Raw genomic sequence first — 22,487 nt, forward strand, 5'->3', positions numbered from 1 at the left:
CACCCAAAAAGGATTTGAATGTTAAGATACCCAGATGCCCCATCCCCAAAAGACACAGCTTGTATTTAACAGTCAATTCTAACTAAATTGTAGTATACCAATTTGAAATAATACCTCTCTGTTAATTGCATGATACTAATAGTCCTGGCTATTTGTTCTCAAAGCATTCAGTAAGTATCTCTAGAGCACAGCATACAATGCCATAATGTTAAAGCTTAGAAAGATCTTTCATAGATTGGTATTTCCTGCAGACCATGACCCAAATCTCATAGGTAATCCCAACTAGACTAGACCTACATAAATCAACACTTATATCATACCACTGATTCAGTAGGTCTAAACTAGTTAGGACTAGCAATTGGATGTAAGTCAGTAGTTCCATCAGCCTGATCAGATACTTGGGTTTAAAGTTGACACTGGCAGTAGCTGTCATTTATTTATTCATGTTAAAGGTTTCTTGGATGCTTTTCAATGCTTGCTGCTTGGTGATTCTCTTCCAATCCTTAGGGAGATCAGCAGGGAAAGCATGATACTTCTTAGCAAACTGCTGATTGTACTTGTTGAATACAAACTTCCAGTAGTCTGAGGCTGCGATGCTAACATCAGGCTGTATGCGCCAGTCAGGATAATACTGACGATATTCTTTATAGGGATGCCACTGCCAATTCGTGTCCTTGTTTCTGAAAGTAACATTTGAGGTGACATCAGAGGAGCATAAAGAACATAGCAGCACTTGGGTTTTGTTTTTTCTATACTCTCCTAACCCCTGAGGTCGATGAACTGAAGCAAAATGTTCCTGGTGACTTTCACCTCCAGCTTCACAAGGGACTTTGCAGAAGGGACACTGCTTCCCACAGCCAAAGACACGCTTGAAGATTTCATCTTGGGGCTTGAATGGAATATTTTGAAGTATTGTATCAACATTCTTCTCAAATTGCTTTGCAAGAATTATTTCCATCACTTCAGAGATAAAACCCAGGACATCAGCTGAGAAAGGTCCAACATTGGCAGTATTGTTGAACAGGATAACATCCAGGGAATCCTTAGAAATAACAAGCTCTTTATTCATCTCATGGCAGAAACACTCCAGGAATTCAGGCAAAGTCACAGTTTTCTTTGCACAACTCTCCACAGCTTCTTTGATTTTCCTTATCACAGCAGATAGGATCTCTCTTTCTAAAACTGCCAGGTCTTGCCTTTGCCCATAGTGGTCCAATAGCTGTGCCTCTATCCAAACTTTGACAAACCGTTCATATTGGTTTATGTACTTCACATAGTCATCAAATTTTTCATCTTCTAGCAACTTCTTCTGCACCATGAACTGGAAGAAGCTCCGACTCCCATACTGAATGGATTGCCCACTACTGAGAAAGTCATCAACTATGTTTATCCCCAGCCTCCTGTTGAGGTAGTCCACCAGAGCTGGCTTTAGACACACATCACAAAATTCCCTGGCTCTCTTCTGGCAAGCATCTTTCTCATAGTAAAGGTCTTGGAAGATGGAAAAATAGTGAGGCTTCAAGTTTTCCAGACGCTGATGGGGATTGTTTGCCCTGTAGAAGGCATCGTGCATCTTCTGGAAAGAATCAGCTGCCTCTCTTAGAATGTGGTATTTCACATCTACCTCAAAGGAACTGGAAATGTGAAGTTTCTGAAAATCTTTGTCTAGAAGTCTTTGACTGATTATCCTCAACAATTCACAACAATATGTTTCATCATAGTCCCCTTTCAGGCTGACTTTATTTGTAACATAATTTCTACACATTTCAATTAGAGACATGGTAGCAACCTCAAGTTCATCCAGGCCATCCTGGAATAAATAATCTTTTACTTTTTCAAAGAATGACATTTTTAGATATGTTTTTTTCATGATGAACTCTGACTCACCATGATCTGAATTACAGATTAACTTCTGGAAAGTCTGATTTACCAAGCTACCACGACACTCTAAATCTTTTCTGAGCTGATGGAATACATCTTCACGAATCTGCCTATGAGTTAAAGTAGTAGATGGCAACTCTTCTAAGGCTTCTGTCCACGTTTTCTCAAACTCCCATTTTAGTTCTTCACAATTCAGTTTGCTTTCCCTCTCTTTACATTCTTCTAAGAGCTTTTTTACCTTCCCCTCTATGATTTTAAAGTACTTAGCCTGAAGATGGTCTATCTTACTTTGTCCCTTACGAATCAGAATGGTCTCCTGACACTTGTTAACTGAATAGTTCTCCAGCTGGGTGCGAAGGAACGTTGCGCTTCTAATAAACTCTTCTTTGTACTTTTCTATCAGGTGCAAATGTTCTCCACCACTCTCAAAATAGCTCTGCATGCTCTGTAACATTTTTTGCTCTCCAGCATCAAGTCTGTGATAAACCTCAAGTTTCAATTTATCTAATGCACCTGCTTCTAGTTCTTCCAGGGAATGATTCTGAATTGAAGTATCAGCTTTAGACACCCAGAGATATATCTCTTTCCGGAAATCCCACTCCCATTCTGAATACTTCACTGAGAGCTGGTTATATGCATCTGCCACAAGACTGTTACGGAAGCTGAAGATAAAATTTTCATGTTTTACAGCATTCCACAAGCTCTTTATCCATTCAACAAACTGGGGGATGTCTTTAGAAGCTCTCTTTTGTGAGCTGGTCCTCATGAAGTCAAATAAGTACCTTTTCAATTCTGATACACACTCGCTGTATCCTAGGTTCACTGGAGCCATGGGTGGGACTCCATGCCATAATCCAGGAATGTACCAGTTGTCCTTTTCTGGATCATAGTCCATAATACCTGAAAAGGACACTTCTCTGTATTGTTTCTCCATTCTGGCTGCAGCTTTGGTCATTTCATTGAGCTGTTCAAGGAGGTGTTTTCTATCCCTCATGGTCTGATCATGAGCAGAAACATCACTGACATTCTGATGCACAAACGGACATTTGGGTTTGTGCCCAATGTCCTCCATCCGCAAAAATGCATGGACCACAATTTGCAAGATGTCCTTCATTTCTGTGGCATTTTCCATGGCCAAGTTAACTATGGTTATATCACTGAGTCCAACCACCAAGGTTGCCAACTCATTGTCATGCTCATAGCTGTCCCCTAGTTTGGCCAGCTCAGGGGCTTTCAAACCTTCTGTGTCTATCACTAAGACAAAATCACAACCAATTTCTTGCTGCAAAGTCTCAGTGACTCTAAGGAGTGTCATGAATGCTCCCCGGGTACATCGACCACTGCTGACAGCAAACTGAAGCCCAAACATAGTATTGAGAAGAGTGGATTTACCAGTGCTTTGTACACCAAGAACAGTCAGAACCTTCATCCTAGATTTGCCTCCTAGCTTAACATGGAGCTCACTCAAAACATCAGTGACCCATTGCAAGGGGATGTTAGAGGCTTCTCCATCAATCAGCTCCATTGGAAATCCTTCCAGCATCAAGTCAGCAGCTGTCGCTGGTAAATGGATGAATTGCCTTTGGCTGTGTTTCATGTTATCTTCTTTCACCATCATGTATTCTGCTTCATATAACTGTCCCAACTCACGCATGAAGTGTTCTACCCCTAAGGAACTGATGGAAATTAATTCATCCAGCTGTTTTAATTGCCATGTCGTGCGGCATTTCTCTTTATATTCTTCCCGCAGTCTTAAGAGGTTTGCCCTTGCAACATGATCTAAGCTGAACTTCATCCATTTCAGAAAGAAATGTTTCTCCACTGGGCAAAGATTCTGGATTCCACTGATAAATTTTGTTATCCCATTAGTAAGGTCACATTGATTCTGCTGTATACGCAATTGTATCCGCTTCTCTCTTAGCTGAGATTTGTAATCTTCTGTTGGTATGTCAGCTTGTCCTTTCATCCTACACAGCTCTTTCTCCACCTTGGCCACATTTCTCCACAAGTCCCCTTGGAGTTTCAGCATTTCCTTCTTGTAGTTTGCAACATCTTCTATTTCTTCAACGATTTCCTTGGCATGCAGAGTCCCATTCTGACAGTTATGTGCATCCTCATCTATCTCAATTCCCAGCTCTCGACTTACACTAGCCATTTCTTCCACATTCACCACTTTCTGATGAGAGCACACTATATTGTTCATGGCTGAACGTAGCTTCTTCAAAAATTCTGTGGTATTTTGGTTTTTTTCTTTCACCAGCAAGTGTGATCTGTTCAAGTTCAGCACTGGTGCTAGTTTATTAAGAAAACCCAGTGCTTCCTTTGATTTTCCTCCTTCCGTGTTCAAGACAAAGTAGCATTTAGATGCCAGTTTCTGGAGAGTTGACAGCATATTATATTCTGATTCGGAAATGTTCTCAACAAAAATGAACACAGCTGATGATACCTCAGTTAAAAGACTGAACTGCATCCAATGTGACTCTATGTCTCCACGCAGGTTTGTTATTGCTACAGGCTCTGGAAAAAGATCCGAGTTTTCCCTCCCTCCAGGGAAATACCAGGACACTTCCACTAGCCCATTACTAATCTCTCGAGCAACATTCCCACAGTCAACATCACGGTGTACAAAGAAATCATGGTGGTGTTGAGGGGAGCTGAGGACTTCATTAAGAAGTTTGGATTTGGAGAGAGTGCAAGTTCCCATCCGCACGAAGGAAATGGTTGGCATGGAAATAAACACCAAGTTCTCCTCTCTGAAGCCTCTACTCTCAGCTAAGGAATGGGGCCGCCATTTTCTCACAATGTCCCTCATGGCCCAGAGCATGAAGGTACATTTGGGAGTTTCAAGGGGAGGTAGTATCAAAGGAAGGGCAAACTGGCACATGGACATTTTAAGCAAAATCTCCTGCTGAAGGAAACTATCAGAACTTAGTAATACGGCACAAAGGACATCAAGAGGGTTCACAGAAACCCCTGTGTTCATTTCACTGAGAGTAAATAGCTCATCCTCCATATAATCTCCTTCATCTAAATTTTCCTCAGCCTTTGACACAAGGCTTGTATTTCTAGCTGTTCCATTGAGGGCCATGAGTTTCCTCAAGAAATGCCATGGTAGATCTTCCAGCTTCTGAGGAGCCATGGTTTTGAGACTTTCTGAGTCAATTTCTAGGGTTTCTCCCAGGGTGAGCTTTCTTCTGCTTTGCTTGCTGAGCCCCAACTTCCTCAGAAAACTCTTGATTGTCCCTGGTGGGAAGGAAAAGGACAAAACAGTTATTCACCATGAAATATTGCCCATGAATACTTTTGGAAGGAAGAAGGAAATTTGTCTAAGAGAGCAAAAATGCTGGGTGAGGGGTGGAGGGAAAAACTTTTCAAATACATGTTAAACAGATTAATAAAGTGAACCAATTACTTTCTCTAATATCAAAAGGTAGAGTGCCAACTGCAATGTAAAGTCAAGAGGACCACTGAGAAACTATGTATTATTTGAATAAAATTATTTTTTTCATCCAGAGGTAGCCCAAAGTTGTACAATGTATTGCGTTTTGTTTGTTTTAAAATTTGCCACATGGTAGAGCTACAAAATGGGTTCAAAAACACTGCTCTATGTTTGCTTGTAGCTGGAGCCAAAGATAACAGTCTGTTATGGGAAAGCGGGGAATGTGAATCCACCACAGATAATGTCTGTCAACCCTTCCCTCATGTTCCACAGAACAATCATGTGCCATCATAACATGAAAATGTGACATCTTGAGTGACTAAATTCAGGAAGAAATTCTAGCCCTAAAATGCTTCACTGAACACAAAGCTTTCCGCAAGTCAGAAAAGATGCTTTTCTTGCTAAGATCATTGTTAGTTATGATGTTTATTTGGCAATACAAGTAGCTAGCAAGATTATGTATCTAACTGGCAATTTTGGTCTCTTCCCACAATGAGCTATATACAGAACTGAACAATTATTCATTTAAGTTACTGCTAGCCTGGCCAATATCTAAATACCGTAACTCAGGGAAGGGAGCAGTTGATGGAGTCTTTAAGGCAATCAAACAATTTTAAAGCAATTCAACAGTGAAAATAAAGCCAGCAAATCTGATCGACTGAAAATCAAACAATAATCTCATTAAGCCCCAAACAAAAAGGGTCAGGCTGGGAATGGAAAAAGGGGTTGAGATGGCACGGGGGGCCTGGTGTTTCTGTGAGAAATACCAGAGCCAGGATATTACTAGTTTATTTATTTATTTATTTGTTCAAAAAGACACAGTAGCATTAAAACACACACACAAAGAAAACATCTTCTCAGTTCTTCACATCAAATACCAGACACAAGAAAAGTCCACATTAAGTCTTTCCCAAACTCAAAATTAGTGAACTCCAGGCTTTAATTCTCTAGATTTTATTCAATATCAGACACAGATTGCCTATTGATAGCCAAAGAAGTTTTGTAATCTAGATTCTGAACTTCTACCTCCTTTGCAAAACCAAACAGGACTTTGGCTGTACTGTTTGAGGAAAGGACTGCTACCTATAAAGAAGGAAAGTACAACAGACAACCTAAACTACTCTTCCTCCTCCCTCCCCCTCATATTCCTTTTTTATACTTTGCTTCTGTGGCTTTCTTGCCCTTGGATCTAAGACTACATTCTCCCTTAGGCAACTGCAACTTCTCCGCCATCATATTCTTTACCACTCAGCTTAGCTCGTTGCACCAATATATTTTATGAAATGGATGAAGACACATCCATACAAATCTCTTTTCTCAGGCATTATTAAAAGAAGACCCCAAACACTCTTTCTCTGCCTTTTCCCTTGACCTCCCCTACTTGTCTGTCTAGTTCAGATCTTGGGAGCCATTGTGTCGCTTCCAGTTCTAGGAATTGGCAAAATGCAACTGATTTTGACATGGAGGTGTTATGCATGGTACTGGGGCCCAAAAAGAGTAGCGTTGCCAGACTGAAAACTAGGAACTATTTTTGTATTTTTAATAATTGTGTAATACAGGGAATCCCAGCAGGTATTCCTTATCTCAACCCCTGCTACACAACCATTGAAGGTACAGAAACAGTCTCCAGTTTGGCAACCAATTAGATCATTAGATTGGGCAGTTATCTAATTATGATGAATAGTCAGAAACACAGAACAGACTAATGGAAATATTCCTTCACTGAGAATATAGGTGTATTTCAGATTTCTGGTCTGCAATATCATTTTGGTTAGAATCATCATAACTTTAAATTGGGATTAGACTGGATGTTGGCTTAGATAGAGCTTTCAGTATATTCTAGAAGGACTCTTTGTATAATCTTAACCTTGATTCTGTCTCATCATTTATTTCACAAATTCTTCAGAGGCTGAGAAATCCTTACCATCAGGATTATCTTCCTCCATCATTTCTACTTCAGGCTCTTCAGTGGTGGATGCATTTTCTAATTATTCATGTAAAAAAAAAAGAGAAAAATTAGCATCACTTATTATTCAAGACATAAGAGTCTCAAGACACGGGATTAAATTATGCAGATAACAGGACCCAAGTTGCTAATGTTTTATCTGGTTAGTGATACCTTCATTCTTACTAGCAATGCAAAGCTCAGTTTTTCTTCTGAAACCTTCCTCACCTCCCACCCCCCAGAAAAATGGGGGGGGGGGTTTGCCCAAGTCCAAGGGTAGGGCAAGGCCCAAGACAGCAATGGTCCTCCAAATATCAGTGGAGTGCAACTCCCACCATTCCCAACCACAGGCCGTGCTCCCTGGGGTTGATGGGGACTTTAAACCCAACAACATCTAAAGGGCCACAGGTTCACAGTTCTGCCAAAGTGTGATGAGGAATTCTGTGTTATATTGATTGAGTCTCCCTTATACAAAATGCTTGAGACCACAAATGTTTTTGACCCCCCCCCCCCCCGGATGTGAAGCTGCCTTGAGTCCCTGTACTGGGAGGAAGGTGGGATATAAATAAATAGATAACAACAACAACAACAACAACAACAACCAGATGAGCTATGGATCATGAAGGCCAGAAGTAGGGCTAACCTTCTTCTGCAGCTTTAGCAATAAATTAGTATTTATAAACTAATACTGTACTGAGCATACCTTCTGGGTTCTTGCTTCCATTCAGTGGAAAGGAAGCCACCAAGTCTGGCTCATTCTTCTTACTTGCAGCCTCAGCAAGAGGAGGGTTACAATTTTGGTCTGAGCATCCTGTAGGAGAGCAAGCTAACAGAAAAACCTTCAGTTAAAAGCTATCCTATCCAGCAGCCTCTTCTTCTCTCTTAACAGAAGATGTCCAACTCGGCATTTTTGCACCATTTCTAAGACTCTTGAAAATGCATATCCAGTGGGCCCTTGGTTCATTTCCAGGACCCCCCATGGATACCAAAATATATGGATGCTCAAGTCCCATTAAATACAATGGCATAGTAAAATGATGTCGCTTGTATAAAATGACAAAATCAAGGTTTGCATTCTGGAATTTATAGGTTTTTAAAATATCATGGATAGTTGAATGTGGATAAAGAATCCATGGATACGGAGGGCTGACTGCACAGTCAATGAAAATGTGTTTGAATTACAAGCTGTGAGCAACTCTGCTTAATGCCTAACAATTAATGCCATCACTAGTGACTGTTACTAGGCTTCAGGTTTTGGCCAAGGAACCTTAAGGTTTGGGATGATTTTGAATAGGCAACCCTATGACTGACACTCCACAGTGCCAAGAAACTGGAAACTGATGTCTTACCAAACATGCCCCATGATCAGGAATAACATTATGTAATGTCACAAACTATGGCTATTCACAACTTACTGTTCATGGGCAACCCAACATACAGTGCTTTACAGTAGTCTAATTGGGAGGTACTGAATGCATGAACCATTACAACCAAACCTACTTTCCCTAGAATAAAGGTGGGTTGGAGGGATGCGAAGCAAAGAAACTGATTCTGAAGATGGACAGAAATTAAAAGCCTTCTGTAGTGGAGATTTTTATTTTTATTTTCCTGAAGTACCAGCTATAGTGACTTTAATTATTCAGTGATGAGTGAGAAGTAATGCATTCTCTGTACCCCTCAATTATCACTTAAAGCTGATTGTGATGTGTTTGTGAGACAGAGGTGGGAACTGTGTGGCTTTCCAGATGTTATTGTACTCCAACTCTCAGCACTCCTCATCATTTATGGTGTTGGCTAGGGCTGCTGGGAGCTGTAGTCCCACAACATTTGGAGGGCCACACAATTCCCATCCTGATGTAAAAACAAAATAAAGTGCAACGTTTGATGTGTTCTGAGGAAACTATTCTGCAATTTTTCAGAGGCACATTTAGGAGCCCACACAATTTTATTTCTCACACAATGATGCCCCACTGAGTTGGGTGTGTCTGTTTAAAATAAAAAGAAGAAAAAGAACCTTGCAGCTGCAGGAATGACCAGTTTCTAAAAGGTGGAAGTGCACTTCCAAGGCAAGTTAACAAATTTGTGGCAAGAGGAATCAACAAGAACACTTACTGGCTATATATATGTTTGGGCCACTGTGAGTAAGTATAGAAGCCTTATCGAATCACAGAATCATAGAGTTAGAAGAGACCACAAGGGCCACTCGGTCCAAGCCCCCTACCATGCAGGAACTCACAACCAAAGCACACCCAACAGATGACCACCCAGTCTGTTTAAAGACCTCGGAAGAAAGAGACTCTACCACTTTTAGAGGGAGTGTGTTCCACTGTCAAACAGCTCTGTCAGGAAGTTCCTCTTTGTGTTTAGGGGGAATTTCTTTTCCTGTACTTTGAATCCATTGCTTTGTGTCCTATTTTCTGGAGCAATAGAAAACAAGCCTTTTCCATCCTCAATACAACATTCCCTTCAAATGTTTAAGCAGGTCTATCATATCGCCTATTAACTGTCTCTTCTCCAGGCTAAACATATGCAGCTCCCTAAGTTTCTTCTCATAGGGCATGGTTTCCAGACCATTCACCATTTTGGTCACCTTCCTTTGGACATGCTCCAGTTTCTCAAAATCCTTTTTGAATTGTGCTCAGAACTGGATACAGTATTCCAGGTGAGGCCTGACCAAAGCAGAATAGAGTGGCACTAGTTTCTTCTCTTGATCTAGACACTATTGTGTCTAGATGCATCCTAGGATCGCCATACTTCTACTGATGCATCCTAGGCCTTTTTAGCTGCCGCATCACACTGTTGACTCATGTTCAACCTGTGGCCTACTAGGACTCCTAGATCTCTTTCACATGTATTGCTTGTCAAGCCAGGCACGCACGCACACACACACACACACACGCATTCTATAGCTATGCATTTTATTTTATATAGTTGCTATATAGTTCTGCCTACTAGATGGCACGACAGGGTTACAGTTGGAATTATTTTGTTCCTCTCCAACCTATAAAGGAAAAAAAAAGGGGGGGGGAGGCTGGAGGAGAATCTATCAACATCTTTGATATCAACTGATTCATTTTAGCACAAGCTTTTGTGGATTTCAAACCGTTTCTTCAGCTGCACCGATGGAGTAAAATATTAAGCCACAGGTATTTAAAGCCAGGTGGGCGACGTCCAACGTTCTGGTGAATTTTCAGCTCATTTTAAAAGATTAGGTAAATATTACTTTTGTGTTCGGGGGCTCTGGAATGTCAGAAAGAAAGAACTGCAGTGGTCTGGTCACATGTTGAGAAGGATTTTTTTGTGGAGGGATAAAACCCTTAAATTGACCTATTTTTTTTTAAAAAAAAAAATCGGTCTGCTGCATTGGGGAGGCTTCGGAGATTTCGGGCTTCACTCGGGGATCCCAAGGGCTGAATACAACCCATGGGCTCTTTTTTTCCTTCACCTGGTATAATGGGATACAGAAAAGACGCAAACTACAGAATCTGGTTCAGACTTCTGCAAAGCAAGAGATCCTGCTTAGAATTAGGCACGCAGAATGGAATTCCTCCTTTTCCCCCTCTTATATTTTTCTCCCCCAGTAACTAGTCCTGACTGGCTTGGCTGAGAAATCCTAGATCTAACCCACAGATGTCCTTGAGAAAGGAACGTGAGGGCCAAAGTGGTACAAAGAGGGCATTGAAAGAGGTATGGTGGAAAGGAACAGGCAATGGCCTTGGGCAATTGTGGGGATTCCACAGCTGCATTTGATCCACCACCAACGAACAAAATTTCTATGAATAAGTTGCAAGAAAGGGAAAGCTCCATATCCTGTTGACCTCAGGCCAGGTCCATGGCTATGACAAAAAAAAAAAGGGGGGGGGGGCTGAAATAAGAGATATAAAAGGGAAAATAGGAGAAAGTAAAGCCTTGAGAAATGCACTATTATGCAAAAAAGAAAGAAAAGAGGAATAAGATGGGTCCATAGTTCATGGTGGGGACATGATGCAATTTTAGAGATAAAAGAAATCATCAATATTTCATCAGTGCAAACCAGAAATGTAAGTAGTGCTCAGATCATGATCAAGGAGACTTGATTCCTCTTGGTGTCATTTAAACACAAATGGAAGAGTTCAGATCCTCTTTCTTTGTAAATAATCCCAAAGTGTCTTTAAGCCTGCAGAACATGTATACCTCAGTTAACAAAATAAATGTGTTCCTGGGATTATATTTTAAACAGAAACTTTGGTAGCAGAGGCAAAAATAACATGGAAAGAATAGGGGTAGATTCCTACCCCTCAAAAAAAAGAAGAGGAGTTCAGTATGTTTCAGCAAACTAACGATATGCACATGTGAGATGAAACAACCAGATCAAGTAAGCCTTGTATAAATAAAAACATTTTCAACCTTCTAGAAACTAATTGAACACTTTTTCCAAAATGTATCCAAGGACAATCTTTTCTTTCACTAGCCTCCCCCTTGATTTTTGGTAACATACTTTTTTGGTAACTTACGGCGCAAACAGACAGGCGGAAAAAGCCGGCTTCTGTGTGGCTTGGCAGTGTGGCGATTAGGTGATGTACACCCCAAGACATGTAGAAGCTGTGCCAAAGCTGCACCCCAGCTGCCCAAACCCGTCCCAAAAAGGGAATCAATGGCCTGTTACAGACAGCCAAAATAAAGCTGCTTCAAGTCACAGTGGAGGTATGGTGTTTCAATGATGCATGCGTCCTAAGAGTCCAGAAGTCGCACCAAAGCCATGCTCCAGCCCTAAGGACTGGAGCGTGGCTTTGGTGTGGCTTCTGGACTCTTAGGACGAATGCATAATTGACTCGAAGCAGCTTTATTTTGGCTGTCTGTAACAGGCCAATCTTTTCTACTCCAATTTGGGAACCACAGTAGAGGGCACTAAGTGTGTTTGCCACAGTCCCGAGGCACCTTGGATGGGAGCGGTTTCAAGTCACCCCTTCGTCACCATCTATTTTACCCCATACTTGGAATGTGTGTATGTATGTGTGTATGTACACACACACACACAGAGCTTGTTTCCTCCTAGTCCAGCACCTTTCTAAATGGAATGAGGAGTGATCCCAGACCAATGGTCTACTGGTGGGTGGGATGAATCAATGCAGAGCGGTTGGCAGTTTGAATTTGGACATTGTAAAGCAAAATTTTAAAAAGTGTACTGGCTGGGGGATTCTGAGAATTGTATTATAAAAAATTACATTTCTAATCTCCGGTTGGATGCTGTTGCTCTGGGAATCGTATGCATGCAGGACCAGTTTCCCAGTCAACAGAAGAGGCATTTTGGTTGTGTGTAAACTGTAAATAATACATTTATTACAAAGACACCACAATTTTCTGGTGTGCTCTTATTCCATTTTCTTCCATCTTATTCTCTCAGATTATATTCTGGGGATGGTGCTAGGATCATACAGAGCCCTAACCACACCTAAGCTCTGAAATCACCAGGTGCTATAAAGTAATGATTTTTCAGCCTCAGTTAACCCATCTGTACAATGGGAATAATAGTGGCCTACACATACATTATAAAATATATATTATAAGGCCATAAAGCACTATGGAGTTAGGATGAAGCATTCATGATTAATAATAATTACTATAGCCTTAATTCAGTTTAATCACAGCTCTTTGCAGTCAGCGATTCTTTCCATTTTCAAAAGCAGGACAGTCTAATTTGGCAACTCCAGAATCCAGAGGTTCAGCAAAAAGATTGTTCAGGGATATGGAACTTTGTGAAGGCCACTCTAAGATCTGCATCAAGCAGGAGGAGTGTTAAGCCTCCACTTGCAGTTCTGTGTCCTGCCCATGTCATAGCAGCTATAAACTTCCAGCAAGGGCCCCACAACTACTGCTTACTGGCAGAGAGAGATAGACAGAGATGGGGAGGCTATTAACACAATGAAGGGCACCACAGTTCGAAAAGGATGCAGAATTATATCTACTCAATATGACCAACACAATTAACAAGGAAATAGAGAGAAAACACAGAAAAATAATCATTTATATGGTATCAGCTGCACGAATAGTGTATGCCAGCTATTGGAAGAACGAGAAAACATCTAAAATTGAAGAGTGGTTAATCAAATTAAAGGAAATGATGGACATGGATATGCTAACCACATTATTAAGAAATCAAGTAACAAATCAAAAATAAGATTGGAAACTATAAAAAAAACCACTGAGATACAAAATGGCCAAATTTGGAAAAAAATATGTATTGAAAAATGTATTACAAGCAGTAAAGAAAAACAATAGAGAAAAATTAGAAAATATGTAAGTAGCTAATAACAAGGGGAAATATTATGAAATTTCAAGGTGAAATCATAATATATATAGTATATGTGTGTGTATGTGTATCTATATATTAAACAAAAAATACTACTGATGATAAGTAGAAGTTTCATGTACCTATTAAAGAAAGAGAAATACAAAAAAAATCAAGTAGTAAGTGCTTTGCTTATTTACTAATAAGTAAATTAAACAAGAAAAATATTTACTTTTTTTGGACTACAAGACTGATGAAAGCTAACTGTGATTAACTTTTTGCCAAGAGAAAAAAACAACTCATATTCATTAATCTTACATCTAGAGATTACTATATATACTTGACTATAAATTGAAAAATGTATATCCAAAAATTGACCCTAAAATCCTGGGTTCACTTCAACATTAGGAAGAATGTTCTGACTGGTCACACAGTATATACATATATACCCACTCTCTTCCAGGTCAGCATTCTCTGAAGATGCCAGCCAGAGATGCTGGCAAATGTCAGGAATAAACTCTTCTAGAACATGGCCACACAGCCCGAAAACCCCACAAAAAACTATGGATGCCGGCCAGCCTTTCACTTCACAGTAAAAGAGCTGTTTCACAGTGGAGCGCACTCCATCAGAGAGTGGTGGAGTCTCCTTCTTTGGAGGTCTTTAAACAGAGGCTGGATAGCCATCTGTTAGGGGTGCTTTGATTGTGAGTTCCTGCATGGCAGAGGGGGTTTGGATTGGATGACACCTGAGTTTTTTTCCAACTCTATGATTCTAAGGGGATTATCACACAGAGGCTTACTGTGCTTAAATCACCAGCAAAATGCTCCAGAAGCATGAAATTGTGATAGCAAATCGTCCTTGTGAAGCATCACTGAAGTGTGCCCTCGCCTCTCCCATCAGCAAAGCATTCATGGAGCAGCCATTTCTTCATAATGGAAGTTCCTGTTATTGAAGAAATAGATGCTCTGTGAACACTTTGTCAACAAGAGAGGAACAGGAATGCTTCAGTGACGCTTCACAAGCACGATCGACTATCACACTTTCACGCTTCTGGAGCATTTTGCCGGCGATGTAAGCACAGCAAGACTCCGTGTGATAATCACCTAACAAGTATATGGTCTCAACTTTCAGGGAGAACATATGAGGGCAAGCTTATAGATGGGAGTGCAATCATCTTTTAGAATCATCTTCTGAACTGCCGTCCACCCACTTCCCACTTATATGCAACAGCAATGGTCTGGCCCAGGGCTTGACAGCTATGGGAAGGAAGACTTTGGGCAAGACACAAAGGGATAGAGAATAGCTCTTTGCATTTCATGCAAACAAAAGAGATCTACATGTGCACAAGGTAGACTTATGCACAGCAGATATCACTAATGGGTTCCTGCCTAGTGAAACTGGGAGTTCAACCAAACATCAACTCACTGCTTGCTGGAGGCCATAAGGCAGGAGGCAAGTCTGGAAAGAGACTCCGTACACCTTCCAGGAACTGCTGGCAAGTCTCTTCTCCCTTGCGCTGGATCTTGACCAAGAGTTTGCGCATCTTCTCCTTTGAGCTCTGGAGCTTATCCAACTCGTTGTACTCCTTCTGTGAGATGAAGTTCTGGGAGGCTGCATCATCCAAGATGAGATCAGGAACTCTGTCTAGGAAGACAACGAGCTTCTCACGCTCCCTCCGGATTGTCTCAAAGGCCATGGTGGAAGGTGGCAGTGCTCCTATACAAAAGTAGATTGGTTCATATTAAACTGTGTTTAATAAACTGAGCTGCTCCACTTTTGCTGCAAAAAGTGTTTTATCATAGTTTTAAAAAGATCCCCCAGCCAATATTGAAGTTATAGTCTACAAAAATATCTTTCCTAAACTGTGCATAAAACTCTAGTGCACATCACCTATGAACAGGTAATGTGTGTCTACACACAGGAGAGGAGGTGGGGAACTGGACCTAGATTTTGTCTGTATGTGTGCAAGTGTACATGTTTAATTTGCCTGTTGACCTATGGCGACCCCATGAATTTCACAGGATTTTCATTGGCAAGGAATACTCAGAGGTAGTTTTGCCAGTTCCTTTCTCTAAAATGTTGCCTATAGCACCTGGTATTCATGGGCAATCTTCCATCCAAGCATTAATCAGGGCTGACTCTGGTTAGCTTCCAAGATCAGGCAGCATCTGGTGCCTTTAGGGTATTTACGCTGGAGCTGAGTTAGGGTGTGTGAAGGTTTTCTCTGCTTCCTACCCTGTCTTAAATTCCTCCCAGGGAGTAAGACAGAAGCAGAGGAACCCAATGCCAACATATGATGGTTCCCTATGGTCCCACTCCCCTCCTGCTGAGATGGATAGGACCATTTGAGACCACCATTAATTCCAAAATTATTTCAAGAACTTTCACCATTTTAGAGCATGTCTAAAGGAGGCACTTTACTGCAGGAAAACTGTTTTGGTTCTGTCCCTTTTAACAGAGGTTTGATCTGGAGCAATTGCCAAGCGATCATATAGCTGGGTCTTAATTTTGGTGTTTTTCAGGACTAGTAGCCAGACATTGTTTTCTTTAAGGGTTTCTTCTTTCCTGTTGAAGTTGTCCAGGTGTTTATAGATTTCAATGGCTTCCCTATGCATTCTGACCTGATAGTGCTTGGCATGGTCCACAATTTCAGTGTTTTTAAACAGCATTTTATGCCCGGGATGGTTTATAATGTGTTCTGCTGATGATGATTTTTCTGGCTGACTCAGTCTGCAGTGTCTCTCATGTTCCTTGATTTGTGTTCGAACACTGTGTTTGGTGGTTCCTAGGTAGACTTATCCACAGCTGCAGCAGGGGTTTACCGCATACCATGCAGCTGCAGACAAGTCTACATAGGGACCACCAAACGCAGTGTCCAAACATAAATAAAGGAACATGAGACACAGCAGACTGAGTCAGCCAGAAAAATCAGCAGCAGCAGAACATGTTATAAACCATCCCAGGCATAAAATGGGGTGACCTTTTAAAGAAAAAAAATTTCCTCAGGAGAACAAAGGAACTCTGCCAAGTTCACCAACTGAGTCGAGAGGCTGTTTTATTACAAAATAATTCCTCAGAGAAGGAAAGGGCCTTGCCAAAGGCAAAGGTGAGGCAAGCTGTCGTTAAGACAACTTTACCTCAGAATTAAGATTCATATTTAAGGATGCAATCCCCTAAGAAATCACAGCGTTGGGTTTAGCCTCCTTCTTGGAATTTCTTAGAATCATAGAGTTGGAAGAGACCACAAGGGCCATCCAGTCCAACCCCCTGCCATGCAGGAAATCTCAATCAAAGCATTCCCAACAGATGGCCATCCAGCCTCTGTTTAAAGACCTCCAAGGAGGGGGACTCCACCACTTTCCAAGGGAGTGTGTTCCACTGTTGAACAGCCGTTACTGTCAGGAAGTTCTTCCTAATGTTGAAGTGGAATCTCTTTTCCTGCAGTTTGCATCCATTGCTCCATGACCTGTTTTCTGGAGCAGCAGAAAACAAGCTTGCTCCCTCCTCAATATGACATTCCTTCAAGTACTTAAACAGGGCTATCATATCACCTCTTAACCTTTTTTTCTCCAGGCTAAACATCCCCAGCTCCCAGAGTCTTTCCTCATAGGACATGGTTTTCAGACCCTTCACCATTTTACTCATTCTCCTTTGGACACACTCCAGTTTCTCAGCATCCATTTTGAATTGTGGTGCCCAGAACTGGACACAATATTCCAGGTGGGGCCTGACCAGAACAGAATAAAGTGGCACTATTACTTCCCTTGATCTAGACACTATACTTCTATTGATGCAGCCTAAAATCGCATTGTTCTTTTTAACTGCCACATCACACTGTTGACTCATGTTCAACCTGTGGTCTATTTGGACTCCCAAATCTCTTTCACACGTAGTTTTTTAGCCAGGTGTCCCCCGTCCTGTATCTATGCATTTCATCCCCCCCTCCCCCTAAGTGCAGTACCTTACATTTCTCCATATTGATGTTTTCATCCTAGCCTCTCTTATGCTCAGCTTTCTGGATTGGTTGGATGATTTGTTTTTTGGGGGGAATTTGAGCTAATCATGGCTATTTATTAATACTGTTAGCGGATTGTTACTTGCAAGTAAGAAGGATTTTATGTTTTAAATCTACTTCATCAGCAAATAGATCCAGCCCTCAATTGGCAGCTTCCCTCCATTGAGGTTCTCTGTCTGTACAGTCATAATAATAATAATAATAATAATAATAATAATAATAATAATAATAGGATTTATTTATATGCCACCCAATCACTGGAAATCCAGGTAGCTTACAACAAAGGGGATAATATAGGGTTCCCTGGTCCACTTTCCTCTTATCCTGGGCCAATCCCTATAGCTGTCTGAAGATTGCCCCATTTAATTGGATATTGTCAGCAATGGGCTGTGTTTGTCCTGAGCAAGGTATCTGATCCGCATTCCACATCTCTGCTGAAAGGTTTCTGCATGAAAGCTCATCTGTTGGTGTCTGGACATCACCAACGGTCAGTGTCCAGTCAAGCGTGGGGCTTGGGGGGGATTTAAAACCTCCTCAGTTTTAACATCATCTATTTTATTATCAAAATATTTGCTTGCTTCTTGCATTTACTCGGAAGGGGATCACCAGTATCAGGCGTAATTCCCAGGGTCTTATAATCATTGCTGGTAAACACCGTATCTTTTCTAAGGCTTTCATGGCCGGCATCCATTGTTTTTTGTGGGTGTTTTGGGCTATGTGGCCATGTTCTAGAAGAGTTTATTCGTGGTGTTTTGCCAGCATCTGTGGCTGGCATCTTCAGAGAAGCTGCTAGCGCAGAGGGAAATTGATTTTTTATCTTTGAAGATTATGGATTATTATCCATGAAGATGCCAGCCATAGCTGCTAGTGAAACGTCAAGAATAAACTATTGTAGAACACGGCCGCATAGCCCGAAAAACCCACAAAAAACTTTATCTTTTGTTTTAAAATCCAGCCATATATTTCTCAACAGAAGGTATCGCCAAGTTAAGTAATTAGATAGGGACGTACTAAAACAAAGGACAGTACTTGCCCATAGGGAAAACATACTTGCCCATAGGGAAAGCATACCTGCCCATAGGGAAACATAAGAAATTGCTTGCCCATAGGAAATAATGGAGATTGCTTACCCATAGGAAATAATGGAGATTATTTGCCCATAGAGAGTTTGCAGTTTGGTGCTGCTTATCTTCTTTGGACTAGATATGTGTGACTCTCATTTACTCCTTGTTTACCTTGGCTGATGGAAGGGTTAAGTGACTGGAATGGGCTTTTTGGATCCTCTTCAGGAGTTAATAGCAAAAAATTAGCAAAACAAACAAACAAGGGCAACTGGCATCTAGAATCCTAATTAGAAAGCACTATTTTTTATCCTTCTAAAGATAGTGTTCTTCCAAATTCTGCTCCAATGATAGCACAAAAAACCCAAACAAATAGTATATGGCTGAAGTAAAGGTTTGCTGTTGGGTTACAGAACCAGCAAGGCAACTCTTTCAGTTGATAACTGCAACCAACTTGGGTAAAACTGCAGAGTTTTAGCCGAAGCACAAACAAAAGCAAGGAAATAAAATGAATATTAAAAAAAACTTAGTGTAAGGGAATACCATAATTAAAACAAACTTTATGTTTGAAGGTTAAAATTAGGTAAGTAAATTACAGGACTATCTTTACAAGAATCCTCCCCAACCCAACTGGCCTACTCTTCTTCACACTATAGCTATAACCACAAATAAGGAACAAAAAGGTTGCAAGGAAAATGGCTTGACATTGACTTCACTTACAATAAGAAGTGGATTCACTGTTGTCCATCTGATGGCAATTCTTAAATTTTCCTTGCTGGGGATCTGGCCCTGAGTCTGCTAAAAGGCAGTTGGAGGCCAGTTAGTAGGCTCCAGAGGAAAATGGGTCTCTGGAGTGGTTGCAGCCTCAAAAACACTATTTGGGCCTGAGTCTGCAATAAGGCAGTTGGAGGCCAACCAAAGGCCCCAGCTTCTGCAATAACTGCAGCTTGCAGAGCTGAGGACTAAACTTGCCTTTGCAGCAGGATGGTCTCTTCTGCCCTGGGAGAGGCTCTTGAAATTCAGTGTCCTCTGCCTACAAAGTGTCCTGCCGCCTCCGGATGGAGCAGTGGTTGCAAAGGAAGCATCTTTTTTTTTTGTTTTGCAAATGGATGTTAAATTTCCTGGACTTTGTCTCCCAGTAACCACATGGCCAGAAGGAGGAGGGGGTGCCAGCCTGCAAGAAGAAATATACCCCTCATACTACCTGAGAAATAAAGACAGCAAAATGGAGGCCCATGACTAACATCTACAGTTTCTTTTTCTCCTCTTTCGTTTCTAACACTGTTGCCTGATGAAGAAGCCTGTGAAGCTTCAAAAGCTTGCAGCGTGCAATTGTGCATTTTGGTTGGCCCAGTAAAGGAATCATTGTTTGGATGTTATTGGATCTTCAGAGAGGGTTTGCCATTGCCTCCCTCTGAGGCTGAGAGAGTGTGACATGCCCAACATCACCCAGTGGATTTGAGGGATAGAACCCTAGCCTAGAGTAATGGTCCAGTGTTCAAGTCACTACACTACCCCCTGTAACCACACACCTCTATCTATCTACACCCAGGACACTATCTGTCTGTCTGTCTGTCTATCTATCTGTTGGTGGTTTGATCTACTTCAATTTGTGTTTGCTTTACATTTTTATTGCTAGAATTATTTTGCTATATGTACTAGTTTTTATAACTGTTTGCTTTTAGAATGTACGCCCCCGGCAGGTTTTTATTCCTAATTGAATCAGATTATTAAAATGCAGCGCTGTGTACATTTACAGTGCTTTACAAATAAATGTTAATAATAATAATAATAATAATAATGATGTCTATCTTATTGTTGTGTGCCATAGAATAATAATAATAATAATAATAATAATACAATGCTCAAACCACTTTGCTGTGGAAGAGGGTGCTGACATGACTAGAATGTTTAATAGCAAATAGTAGATAAGGATGAGTTAGAACAGGACTATCCAAGCAGTAGATAACAGGGATGCCTAAGTGTTCAGGGCCTCCTGGTACCTTGCTGAACATAAATAAAGAACAGAATGGCCTGTTACAGACTGCCAAAATAAAGCTGCTTCGGGTCTCTTTGGAGGTATGCTGTTTAAATGATGCATGCATCCTAAAAATCCAGAAGCTGCACCAAAGCTGCACTCCTATGCTTAGGAATGGAGTGTGGCTTTGGCACGACCTCCGGACTCTTAGGACCCCATGCATCATTTAAATAGCATACCTCCAAAGAGACTCAAAGCAGCTTTATTTTGGCAGTCTGTAACAGGCCAATGTAAGACATAGGGAGGACAGTGATGGAAAACATATCTAGATAAGAGATGACAGTGACAAATGTTACAGGGGGCAAATGTGTATACCATGTATCCAATGAACTTATGGGGTGTATGCTATGTAACCCATCAATGTATGGCTGAATGTAAAGGACCTTTCTGTAGTACTTTGTTTGAAATAATAGGTAAACCAGCTTTGCACTGGGGCTTGGGACTTTGGATAGGATTCCGCAGAGGCTAGCCGGCCTTAAAACAAATGCCGACTTTTCATCCTCTCCTTGGGTCCTGACTTGGTCTGCTCCAGGAAGAAATCTGCAATAACACCACACTGCCCCCCAGTCTGTAGGGTTGCCATAACTGAGGAGCTCCGAACCGGAACAAATGTAGGACAAGGCTTAAAAATGTAGGACCTTTTTTTTTTTTTAAGGTCCTACATTTTAAAACCTTGTCCTCCTCCTCCTCCCCGGCTTGGGAGGAAGCCTCGGCCTCCTCTCAGGCCGGGAAGAATGTAAGGGCTGCTCCTCATCGCGGCGATCACCGTGGTGGGAAGCAGCCTCCTCCCGGCCCCCACTCCCTTTCCCGGCCTCTGTGAAGGCTTGGGCCTCCATAGAGGCCGGGAAGGAGGGAGGAGAGCGCCCACGATCGGCGTGATCGCGGGCGGCCCCCACTCCCTTTCCCGGCCTCTGTGGAGGCTTGGGCCTCCATAGAGGCCGGGAAGGAGGGAGGAGAGCGCGATCGGCGCGATCGCGGGCAGCCCCCACTCCCTTTCCCGGCCTCTGTGGAGGCTTGGGCCTCCATAGGGGCCGGGAAGGAGGGAGGAGAGCGCCCGCGATCAGCGAGATCGCCGCGATCGCGGGCGGCCCCCACTCCCTTTCCCGGCCTCTGTGGAGGCTTGGGCCTCCATAGAGGCCGGGAAGGAGGGAGGAGAGCGCCCGCAATCGGCGCAATCGCCGCGATCGTGGGCGGCCCCCACTCCCTTTCCCGGCCTCTGTGGAGGCCCAAGCCTCCACAGAGGCCGGGAAGGAGGGAGCAGAGCCAGCCCGCCTCCCTCGCCGGCGGAGGAGGCCAAGCAGGGAACGGAGGCGAGGCTCCTTTCCCTGCCTGGTGTCCGTCGCGTGGGTGGTGTGTGTCCTGGGGACGGGGCCAAACCGGGGCGGGACCGTGCGGACCTGCCCCAAACCGGGAAAGTCCCGCCCCCTGGTGGGATATGGCAAGCCTACCCCCAGTAGTAGCCACATCTCTACCTATCTACACAGGACTCTGTCTGTCTGTCTATCTTTCTTGTTGGAATAGTAACAGGCTCTATATTTGAGCCATTATAGGGTGAATGACCATCATAGGGTTAATGGAGAACTACTGAGAATACAGATGACCTTCAGCTGTATATGTATAGCTCTAATCAACCTTTGAGCCTTCATATTCTCAGCCTTCATATTACATATATATGTCGTATTATATTTGTATTATTTGCTTCAATATAGTTTGTATTATTTACTATTTGTTAATTGTGCTTGCCATTATTATTATGTTGTATTTTGTATCCCTTGTATATATTGGTTTTGTATACTTTTGTTATATGCATTGTTTGTTACCCTTTTAAACCAATATAGA

The 22,487-nt window shown here is 42.0% G+C and overlaps 1 protein-coding gene across 1 annotated transcript; it reads right to left on the reverse strand.

The window, feature by feature from the left end:
* Window positions 1-34: 34 nt before the first annotated feature.
* LOC149303855 (interferon-induced very large GTPase 1-like) lies at window positions 35-15,230 on the reverse strand. The gene is made up of 4 exons (XM_089481005.1): window positions 14,960-15,230; window positions 7,969-8,091; window positions 7,245-7,304; window positions 35-5,124 (listed from the first exon to the last, which is right to left on the reverse strand). Exons 1-4 carry the CDS (start codon window positions 15,228-15,230, stop codon window positions 434-436), a joined length of 5,145 nt encoding a protein of 1,714 aa, XP_089337131.1. The 3' UTR covers window positions 35-433.
* Window positions 15,231-22,487: the final 7,257 nt, after the last annotated feature.

Source organism: Sceloporus occidentalis, unplaced genomic scaffold (assembly GCF_023333645.1).
Source record: "Sceloporus occidentalis isolate IW3139 unplaced genomic scaffold, rSceOcc1.0.p SCAF_14, whole genome shotgun sequence".
Classification (NCBI taxonomy): domain Eukaryota; kingdom Metazoa; phylum Chordata; class Lepidosauria; order Squamata; family Phrynosomatidae; genus Sceloporus; species Sceloporus occidentalis.

What these genes read in the sequence shown, in the direction of transcription:
- LOC149303855 (XM_089481005.1), bottom strand. Translation starts at nt 15,230, where the DNA reads ATGGCCTTTGAGACAATCCGGAGGGAGCGTGAGAAGCTCGTTGTCTTC. An exon ending in TGGAAGCAAGAACCCAGAAG is followed by an intron (nt 7,305 to 7,968) that starts GTATGCTCAGTA and finishes ATGAATAATTAG; the next exon opens with AAAATGCATCCACCACTGAA. An exon ending in GGAGGAAGATAATCCTGATG is followed by an intron (nt 5,125 to 7,244) that starts GTAAGGATTTCT and finishes CCTTCCCACCAG; the next exon opens with GGACAATCAAGAGTTTTCTG.